This window comes from Sylvia atricapilla, chromosome 3 (assembly GCF_009819655.1).
Source record: "Sylvia atricapilla isolate bSylAtr1 chromosome 3, bSylAtr1.pri, whole genome shotgun sequence".
Lineage (NCBI taxonomy): Eukaryota > Metazoa > Chordata > Aves > Passeriformes > Sylviidae > Sylvia > Sylvia atricapilla.
This window is the reverse complement of record NC_089142.1, coordinates 56,476,092-56,487,263: the sequence shown is the minus strand read 5'-3', so window position 1 is coordinate 56,487,263 and position 11,172 is coordinate 56,476,092. Positions and strand designations below refer to the sequence as shown.

The following is an 11,172-nucleotide window of genomic DNA, read 5'->3' as shown; positions in this document are numbered from 1 at the left end:
TTTGAGAGATAAAGAAGGACTTGATAATTTCTTGAAGAATCACCCTTTGAAAGTGAAATTTTTGCAGGGAGAGAAAACAAAGACTTTAGTCAAAGACTAGTGTATAGTATCAGTTTGAATGAAGCCCCATTTCTTATTCATCAAATGATGCTCCCTGACACACCTAATAACACCATATAAATCCTTTCAACCTGATGTATCCCAGTTTTACAGATTCAGTTCTGAGTCTCATGGGCTATGAAATGTGACTCAGAATATCCACGGAGGTAGTGGATTTCTAAGAGAGGCAAGTACAGGGGGTTTCCCTGACTCACTGGCCCAAAATACATAGTTGGGTTTGTCAAAGGTGTGTCCCAAAAATGTAAAAGTGCAGGACAGAAAACAAAATCAGAGTAATTCTAACAGATTTTAACAAGCTGTCTTCCCAACAAGCTAAGTATTATTGTGCCTCCCACAAGCATACATGTGTCAGCATTTGTTTTTTTATTTAAGGTCTATAAGAAGAGATCAGTACTGGAATGTTCCCTTCACATTTGTGTCATGAATTACTCTATACAGAAAAATGATGGATTTCTCAAACTATATTTATCCTGCTTTGATTTGCAGCTCTGGATACTTGTGCAGTGTCTCTCAAAAGATGTATACCAGGATCTAAGTTCCATTAGTTTTTTTTTGTTTTTTTTTGTTTTTTTTTTTTTTTCCTACAGATGTAGTAGAAAAAGGTCTCACTGCTGTTAAAACAAAGCTTGATTGCATCTTTATGTCCCATCATTACAGACAAATTAATGAAGTCACAGTTTATGGTAGTAGCCGGGATCCATGACAACCTTAAAAATGCTTGATAAATTGATGTATATAATTACACACAACAGAAGGCTATCTTTATGCACTATAAATATATATATGGGTCATTGCAAATTGCTTCACTGTGGACACGTGCATCATGTTCAACCAAGTCATAATGACAGCCTTCTGTTTTGCTTGTTCCTTAGGTCCCTTAATTTATCCTGTCAGTCACCTGTGACAAGAAAAGTAGATGGAATCTCTGACATGAAAATTTTCATACCTTGCAGAATTTTATATAGACTTTAAATATTTACTGTGATGATGTTTAAGTATTCTTGTCATCTACAGAAGAATATAAACAGTTTGAATCTTTATAATTTTTTAGCCATGATCATTTATTTTACTCATGAACTTTAGTCTAATTCTGTGCTGAATGAAAATTATCTACTTTTATGTGTTTGAAATTTGCCTTCTTTCAGTTTCAAGGAAATTGAGAAAAGCTGTTACCATGAGAAAAAAAAAACCAACGGCTATTTCTGAGCCACTCCTAGTATAAACTTCGGTGACGTTCCATTTTATACGTCTTCTCTGTAAAACAAACTCTTCATCCTTTTCATCTTTCTTCATATAAGAAATTTCCCATATCCTTGATTTCATCACTTATCTCTCTCTGTACCAACAATAAACTTCATAGACCAACTAGAAGTGAATGCTACTCTTTTATAATAAAATATTGTTTTTATTTGGGGTAAAACCAACAGATAATAGGTTTTCATTAAGTGGTTCATAGTGGCTTTAGCTACCATGCTCTTGGCAATCATGCTCGAATTTGAACTCCTTCTCTCCCAGCTGTGTGGTTCAAGGCAGTTCTCTCCTTGCAGAGACTGAACTTCCATTTCTGGGCCAATATTTGGGTCACTGCAGATGAGAAGGAGACTGAGAGCCAGCAGAGAGGCAGCAGGGTGACAGGGGAATTTAAGATTGAAATCAAAGTGTTTCAGAAATTGTAGATGCACCTAAAGCCACTGAAATATTTTATTCCTTATTGTAACAGAAAGTTTACATAGTTGTGAGGAGCACTAATGTGGTCGACTTGGAAATGTTAGGTTTGTGGTTGGGTTGGATTGGTTTCAATAATCTTAAAGGTCTTTTCTAGTCTTAATGATTCTGTGTTAAACTATACAAATAGGTTACTTTTCCAGATTGAGTTGCCATTACATTATCATTTGCCATCAGCTGCCATCTAACTTAGTTGTTAATAGATCCTGGTGAAACTGTCTAAGGTCTTAACATAAATCACTCATATGTGAAACTTGTTATTCTGCACTGATCCATTCCCAAAGAAATAATAAATATATTTAAGAAGCTCATTCATACTGTGGAAAATTGGAGACATTTGCTATTTACCATATGTACAAAATAATAATTTATTAATACACTTTGTTTCTAACTTTTAAATCAGCTTCTGACTATATGGCATCATATTAGACAAAACCCAAATACCCAGATGTATTTATTTACTGGCTGCAAGTCTTTTGAGCTTGTCAGATCATTTAGCAGCTGGAAATGGGTTTAGTGACACGGATGTCTGTACTTTAGAACTTAACATCCTCAACTGGTAGTGTGGTAAAACATCTGGAATCATGCTGTTTTTTTCCCAGATCAGGCCTTGCTTGACTTTGGTTTAAAGGGACAATACAATATTGAAATAGATTGAATATTTTGTAACTAAGACTATTAAACTACTAAAAAGCTTGGTTTCACTTTAAGAAAAAAATAACATCATATTAAAGACTTTCCGCTTGGCTAAAATGAAATTATTAAAGATTTTATTAACTGATTCTTGCAGTTACCAACAAAAAAAGAAAAAAAAAAGCAAAACAAAAAGTCCTAGTGGTGGGGCTGGGAGTGCCCAGCAGATTACTGGAAAAAAAGAGGATTACCAGAAATGCTGCCACCTGAACTGAGACCAGTGATCTTAGTTCACTTCTTAAGGCACACACCTTAAAGTAATACATAATCTCAGAGGGCAGGAAGGAAAGGAATGCCAGAAGTGACCTGGTTAGTCATTCCTCAGTCAGAGCTGCTGGAGCCAGACTGACAAGGTTGACAAGGTTCTCTGATGGTGCTTTAATTGCTGCTGAAGGAGTAATGTTTAGTTACAGACTGCTTTGCTATCAGATGAATACTTTTCATGAACCTTCCATTCATGTACAAGTGGCACTAACTGAGGTATAGCTAAGGCTTGAGGACTGACGCTTATTATTTCTTGAACATCTTTCCCTAAAACATTTACATAGGTCTCAGAATTAAGAAAAGGCAAGGAATAATCAGTGTATTTATGATTCTTTGAAGATACTAGTATAATATGAAACAATTGTGCTCCTGTAAGAAATTGTTGTCTTTGGGTTCTTTTTCCTTCAGTCTTGTATGATACAACCTATTAAACTTTAAATGAAGAAAAATAGCAACCTTTCAAGTTCACTGTTAATGCCATGGAAAGACTACACAGTATATCATCTCCTCCATTTGGCTTCCTCTTACACTCACCTTTATATTTTTACAACTGTTATTTATTTTCCTGTTTTGAACTGATTTTGAAATCTTGAAAACAATGTTACATTTGACTATCAAGCAAATGAAATGAGCGTCATATCTGTGGAGGTCATAGTAACCGAAATTCATGGGAGGTAATAAAAAAATTCAAACATGAAAATTTTATTATTTGATAAGTAGCTGGCGATTTATGTAAAAAGGATAAGAAGGATAACAGGAATATCTTTGCAATGCACTGCTCAGGTGTGAGAAATGAGAACTGTCACTACCTGAAAGAAAACAAAAAGCTAAATTTACATGATTAATATTTACTGGAGTTTTTAACATTTGAAGAATGGGATTGAAGTTATTTCAGAGGCTGGAAAGAGTGTCTTTTCAAAAGTAAAGCGATTGGAGGCCGACTGGCAGGATGCTCTACAGTTGTAGTGATACAGTGTCTCAAGTTACTTCACTGACAGCTCACAAAGCAGACACTGCAATCAGGTGTTTAATTTCAAAGTGCACTACCCGGGCCGTAGTAATAATGGACAATAGCAAGTCTTCACTATTGTATCTTTGACTCATGTCAAGAGATTGGGACAGATAAGGATTAGCATACCTACTGTCAAACCTCTGCTGTAGAGAACATTTGGGACACTAAAGGTCAACAGGACACCAGTATTAATCAGAAATCTTTGTTTCCAATTCTGTTTTAATCCTAGCACTGTAGTCATTATATAAGAGCCTAGGCCTGGTAAGCTGCACGTGCTTTTCTGTAGAAATTAGTTAGAAATACACAAACAACATTAGGAAACAATCTGCACCTTTGCATGCTATTTGTATGGGAACACAAACTTTTGGCTTGTGGTTAATACTTCCTGCCTCTGGCAGTGACCAGGAAGGATGTGCAGAGGCAGATAGCGACACCTTTGGCATGTGGGCAAGGACAAGACAGTAATGAGGCAGGTACAGAAGCAGGGCATGTGTGTTTGTGGGGATGTGCTGGGGCATCAGAAGACACCTGGAGCATGCCAGTAGCTGGAGGGGGGCTCCATTTCTGGTATTGTCAAGACTGGATGAAAAGATGTTCAATAAATTATTGAAGGTCTCAAAGATGAAAACACCTGACTAGAGAAATATTAATGGCATCATCTGCCTAGCAGCTTCTGAGCCCATAGGTGAATGCAGGTATCTGGGGAACAACTGGGCTGGCAGATATAGAAACAGATTCTGCTGGTGCTCCTGAACTGGGATCTCTCTCCCAACTCCCTCTCTCACCAGAGCTTAAGGGCTTGTCTGCTTGTCATTCCCTGTCTGCCTCAGCAAGAGCAGCAGCTGTAGAGACATTTCTCTGTTATCTGAACCCTTGGCACTGCAACTGCTCCTGCAGGCTGAAACTCAGCATTAGAAAGTGTCACACTAATGTGCCAATGTAGTCAGATTAAGGCTCCATGGAGCCTCATGCTTTGACATATTGCTTCTTAACACTGCCAACAGCAATGCTAATTATTATACCTTGCGTTTACCTACAGCAGCTCATTTAAGCCTGGTCACTAGTCAGTCCCTGTATTGTAATGGCTACTCATCACCAAAATGCCCGGTCAACTGGAGCTGTTTCAGATCCAGAACTGAGAAAGGCCTTGTATTTAATTTCAAAGCCTTTCAAACCCTGTCTCTATGGTGGCACACAGATCACAGACTTTCAAGTGTAAGTTCTGGATAGGCCTTAGCGATTTAGGCCTATGCAGAATGCTCCCTTTTTGTCAATGATGCAATTTTCAATAAGTTTTTGAATAAGCTTTAAAACACTTGGCTACTTGCATGCATGCAAAACTTCCCATTTCTGGCTTGAATCAAATTCATCATTGACAGAAAATGGGCATCTCCTATCTAGCTTTTCCTTGTAATTCACACTACCAATGAGACAGCTACTACAGATAAACTCCACGCTACTAGACCGTGCAGAACCACGGCAACGTTTATTCAGGTTGGAAGAGGCCTCCAAAGACCATGGACACCGAACTTGGGCTGGTCTCCACCACGACAGCTACCCCTCAGCTCCAGGCGCCACCTCGAGCCGCCACTCGCCCGCCACTCGCCCGCCCCGTGCCCACACCCGGCGCCCCTCCCGCTCCTCCCGCTCCCCGTCCCCAGTTCCCGGCCCCGCGGCCCCGCGAGGCCGAGCCGGGCCGCGCGCATGCCCAGCAGCGCAGCACAGCGGAAGCGGCGCCCCGCGCGCCTGCGCAAGAGGCGATTCCGCCAGGCGCCGCCGGACTTCAACATGGCGACCTAGGCCGGCCGCGCCAGCGCCACCGCGGGCGGGCGAGCAAGACCGCCGCCGTCGTCGTCATGTCCCGGCACAGGAACGTCCGAGGATATAACTACGATGAAGGTAGCGGTTATGGCGAGCAGGCGCCGGTGGCAGAGCTCCGGAATCCGCTGCAGCTGCCGCTCCCTCCGCGCTCCCGCCGGCCCGTGCCCCTGTCACCGGCCGGGCCTGCCGTCCCGGGGGCCGCGGGCAGGAGGGTGTGGTGGGGCCCGGACGGCGGTAGGGGAGGGCCCGGGGGGCTGTCAGGGGCGGTGGGAGGGGAAAAGCCGCCCCCTGACCTCCCCTCGGCGGGGGTTGGACGGGGCTCCGGGCGAGGCCTCTCCCCGCCCCGTTCCCGGCCCGTTTCCCGCTCGAGTGGGGAGGGTCGGGCACACGTGGCTGCTCTGCCAGCCAGGACCTCCTCCTGCTGCCGGGGCCTCCCGGGAGCTTCCACACGGGGAGAGCGTGCCCTTGGTACGTGGCCCAAGCCACAGCTGGGTTCTACCTGCAGTGCCTTGAGCTGCCCAGGCTGATTCTGCTTTTTAGTAGTGGCACTGACTTGTAAATAGCCTCAGCGCGGTTGAACCCATCTGTCTTGAAAAACTTATAAATTTGTATTCACGGTCAGACTGTAGCAAACTGGCGCTGATGTTAATAGATAGGAGTCAACAGCTGTTACTTGAGGAAGAAATGTAATTCTTAAAGATGGAGTTGTGCATTTAGGGAATAATCTCTTTTTGAGGCACCTGTCTCATTTTAAGCTTCTTGCGTCGAATTGAAAGAATGAAGGAATTCTTACCATAAGAACATGGCTTGTACCTGCAGTATTGCAGCTTTTGTTGTGCCCTTGCCCTATGAACTTAGGCAAACTGTAAATCAGAGGGTTTTTCCCCCTCAAAATCTTTATTTTTTTTGGCTTGGGCTTTGAAGAAATGGACACACTTCAGTTCATAGCGATATTTTAAAGAACTTATTGGTAATAAAGCAGCAATTTTGTTGCTTCACTTTGTCAGAGTATTAAAAAGACCGCAAGAAATGCTTCAGACCGCCTCTGGTCTTCTGTTGAGTGAACAGACTACACGGCTTTTGTGTATTATACTTGTACAAATTGGGTTTTGCACTCTGATCTTGGTATTTACAGGCAGTTGCAAATTCATATGAGCTGTGCTGCCTGTCTGTTCTCACCTTGCAGTTTCTACTAGTGTAAATTTGCCTAATAGAGGCAAAATCTTGAACTAGAAGGGGAATTTTACTGCTTAATTTTCATCTTCTGGATACTGTTTTTCATTACAGACTGGTAGAAGTGTTGATTTCAGCTGAGTCTCTGGCTTCTGAAGAGTTGAGTGTGCAATCCATGGAGTTAATTTCAATGTTCATACACTCATCAGACTCTCTTTTAATGAGTTTGCTGAGATACACAGTAATTTGCTGTAGCCATAAAGTTGCTATTGCTGTTGGGAACATTACTGTGAGGTTAGGTGTCAGAAACATTGTACCATATGTTTCTTCTGTAGGCACACAGAATAATTTTTGGCCCAAATGAAAAATATTTTTTGTCTTCTTTTCTATTAAATGCTATTAAATTGTTCTTTTTATGCTTCGTGTGATTCTGTAATGCCCAAGTATGAGTCACATTTCTAAATGAAATATTTACAATGTTTTTTGGTTTCCTTTCATAGAAAGACTTCTGAGGCCTTAGATCTTCTGGCCTTTATTTCACCATGTTCCATTTTTTTGCTCCTCTCCTTTCTGAGATATTGTGATCATACCAAATGTGCTATTCCATCTGCAAATATCTTGGCAATACAGCAGGAATGCTTCAGTAGCTTCTACACTGTGTACTCTAATTTATGTAATTTTTAAATACTAATTTTTATGGTCAGTGCATGATGTGGTCTGTGTTTTAAAACAATTAAGAATAGATGTTATTTGTGAAACTGCCAAGTGCAGTAATGTCTTTAATAATAGTTTATTACTTTTTAAATGTATTTAATTTTTACTTAATAAAAATTACACTTTTTTTTTTTTTTAAGATTGGCATAATACCAGAATTAGTTTTTGGAGGGAAAGATACCTAATTTACTCTTTGTAGTTCTTGATGGCTTTTTTTAATGAGGAAAGAATATTTTTATCTTAAAGTAAGTGTATGAGATACTTGTTTTTTACCTGAAACAGTTTTGCATATTCAAAGGGAATCGTGAATTGGTTTTTTTTGCCTTGCTGAACTTGAGCATAAAATAGAGAAGAAAGGTGAGAAATGCATGGGAATGGAGTAGAAATGCTGATCCTGAGCTGTTGGAGTAGAAATTGTAATTGAACTGTCTGTCTGGGGTGGAGACTGAGATGTCAAGCAAAAATGTCAAGAGAAGTGCCATGAGTAAAGATTTGTGGAACTGTAGAAAGTTGTATTTAGTCTGTGAGGGCAAAGGAGATGCTGAAGGAGGAGGTGTGAAGTATGGTAGCTCTTGTAAATTTTTAGCCTAATGAGTATTAAACCTTAAATTACATTTTTATAGTAAAAGTCTATTATTGGAACTTAGAAGGTTACTTCTTACCTAGGTAAATAAGCAGAACCTAACTGTACTTCTGGAATACAGGAAATGCATTATTTCATAAAACTATCTTTTAAATTATAATATTATTTAGAAATTGTGCCGCTTAATCTTGCTGTTCTTGCTTCATAGACTTTGAAGATGATGATGTGTATGGCCAATCAGTAGAAGATGATTACTGCATTTCTCCTTCAACAGGTTAGTTCAAATAATTACAAATATTGGTCATTGATACCAGTTCTGATATTTATTTCTGAATTAAAACAAAATTTTAAAGCTAGTGATGGTTTTGAAAAGTGCCTGGTGGCCATAATCCTGGTACTGTCGGTTATGTAGTATTAGGCATTAGACACCTGGCCACATCTTGAGTCCTACCTGTGTATTATCCTAGGTGGCTGGAATGTAGTTGGTCATGTAACAATATGCTCTGTGGATTGTGTTGATGATCTTGAAACATTCAGTATCTTTTTTCATATGGTTAGTGGGGTCTACCTGGGCTTCACAGGTGTTACTGTGCACCTGGAGTTGATGTGGGGCACGGAGTCTCGTTTGTTGTGCGTTGCAGTGCTGGAACTCTCATGCAAGATCACTACTCAGTGATCACTAATTGCAAGATCACTAATCAGCCTTCCAGCATTTGCAATGTTGCAAAGTAGGCTTAAAAATGACTGTGTGCTCAGGTGAGGGGTAATGGGAGTTGCTCGGCCCAGCTGAATTCAGCCTGGCTGTAGAACCATTAGGTTGTGCTCTCCAGTCAAGTCTCTGGCAAGATTATTAGTTTAGGGTTTACCCAGATTTGGTGGCAGTGGTTTTAGGGCTGAGTAGGCCCTGGAAATAGTACAGCTGGTGTTGACATGAAGCTGTGCTACTGCAGGTAACTGGTTTGGATCTGATCCACTGTGACTGTGATGAGTGTGTGACCTCTGGCCACAGGAACTTGAGATAGTTAGGTCTTTCAAAACTCTGATCCTCTTCCATGCTGTTGATTTCAGTGATGAAAATGTGCAGTGTATACTTTTTGCTTGAGTATAGACTGATAAATGGCAAGATTAATCCCTGCCTGTGCACAGTAATTTCCCTAAGAACTCTCTGTGTGGAAGCTTCAATTATAAAATAATGTGATCCAGATTATATAACAATCTTAATAGTTGTTTCAGTTACGGTGATTGAATATGAAATGGTGTGTGTGCATTTGGAAAATGGTTGCTAAGAGTTATTGCTTCTGGATATGCACCTGCTTTCAGTATGGGTTTCAGAGCTGGAGAGAATATTACATGGCTTAAGGCAGTTTGTTTACATGGTGCTTTACACATTTCTGGAAGAGATTAATGACTGGGGCCCTTGTTCAGCAGGGAGTTTTATCTGTATATACCTTAGTGTTGCTAAATCAGAGTGAAACCATGCACTTATTTAAGGTTTTGTGTGAATATGTGTTTTTACTCATGGGCTATATTTCTAATGAAATTCCAAGAAAGAAAGGATGTGTTCAACTATATTGAATTCTTATCAGTAATTTAACAGTCACATACTATAACAGCAGTGTTAATTTCATGCTAACTTATTAAAATTTAAACTGAGTTTAAAAATGGTTGTGTAAGGTTCTAAAGACATTAGGCCATAGATTTGTATGGAAAATACTGTTTTTCAAAAGTATAATCTTTTTTTGTAATGATGAACTGTGTAGAATTGCTGCATTCTGTGGCTACAAAGATATTGCCCAGCCTGTAGTTTCACTGTAGTGGCAACTTATTTATATTGTAGCATGAGCTTTTGTATGCTCTGTGCAGTCCTTACCTGGGCAGGTAGTAGTTATTGTACAGTAATTTCTCACCACCCCCTTGAAACCACTGCAACAGTTCAGCACCCTAACTTATTTTACCTTTTTAAAGAAGGAAAGACCAATTGACTTTTTTTTTTTCTTAATATTTTGTTTTTTTACCTAATGCAGCAGCTCAGTTTATTTACTCCAGACGAGACAAACCAGCCACATTTGCTGAGCCATTAGAAGAAGAATATGGCTATGAAGGTACCGACGCTGCTGCTGATTGTTTTACACCCACTCATCAGTTGACTGAAGTTGATAGAGGTAATTATAGAAAACAACTATCAGAATAATCTCTTACATGAATTTGAGATTTACTAGAAAAGGCTTAAATTAATGTTTCTTACTTGACTGACATTACTCACAATTTTGGAATCTTGTTGTAAAACAGTACCCTTCAGGAAGCTACCTTCAGTGGTCATTCTCCAAGTTCATAACAACCGTTTGTGTACTAGTTGTAACTTGGTTGCATACACTGAAATGTGTTCTTAGTTTCTTACTAAAATAATGAGATTTTATGTGGAGACATCAGAACAGCTGTACTGACAGCTCAAATCTTGACCCTTGAATATTGTAAACTGAGTATTAGTATTAGAATGATTTCTTTTTGTTTTGATTCCAAATTATAGCAATTAGCAGTATTTAAGAGGTTTTCAAAGTCTCACATTTCTTTGAAAGAGTAGCTAATGTTCTATACAATCTTTCTTTATCCTGTTTTGTATTCGTAAGACTTTTGTTTCCGTTCAGTCTTACAGCTGTGACTTCCACGTTACAAGCTGAGTTCTGAGCTGAGTTGTTGGGGGAAAATACTTGCTTTTGTTTTTTAAACTTGATGCCTAATTACTTGCTTTGTGAAAAAGATTCACAAGTCTCTTTCCTAAGTATTGATAGTTAATACAGATTTTAATGTGTTGGAAATAATCAGGAGTATTTTGAAAAGATCAGACTTAAGTGTGTTGAAATTTGGTACTTGAAAAAGTTGCAGAAAATTCAGAACAGTGAATTAGAAAGAATTTTGATTCTGTGTCTAGTAAATTGGTAGAGGTTAAGCTAATGCTTAGAGATATGGTTAAATAAGATACACTAGGGAATAATATGCGTATCTTCAGAGCAGGAGATAAAAGCTGTGAGCTGTGGAGGATAATTTGAAAGAATGACCCAGTATAACA

General features: G+C 39.6%; 1 protein-coding gene across 1 annotated transcript in view; it reads left to right on the top strand.

Moving 5' to 3' along the window:
• Window positions 1-5,558: 5,558 nt before the first annotated feature.
• HBS1L (HBS1 like translational GTPase) overlaps window positions 5,559-11,172 on the top strand; it is a 60,363-nt gene continuing 54,749 nt past the window's right edge. The window contains exons 1-3 of the mRNA XM_066315432.1: window positions 5,559-5,713; window positions 8,314-8,379; window positions 10,130-10,267. Coding sequence (XP_066171529.1) covers window positions 5,671-5,713; window positions 8,314-8,379; window positions 10,130-10,267 — 247 coding nt within the window. The 5' untranslated portion in view covers window positions 5,559-5,670. The remainder of the gene's footprint in view (window positions 5,714-8,313; window positions 8,380-10,129; window positions 10,268-11,172) is intronic.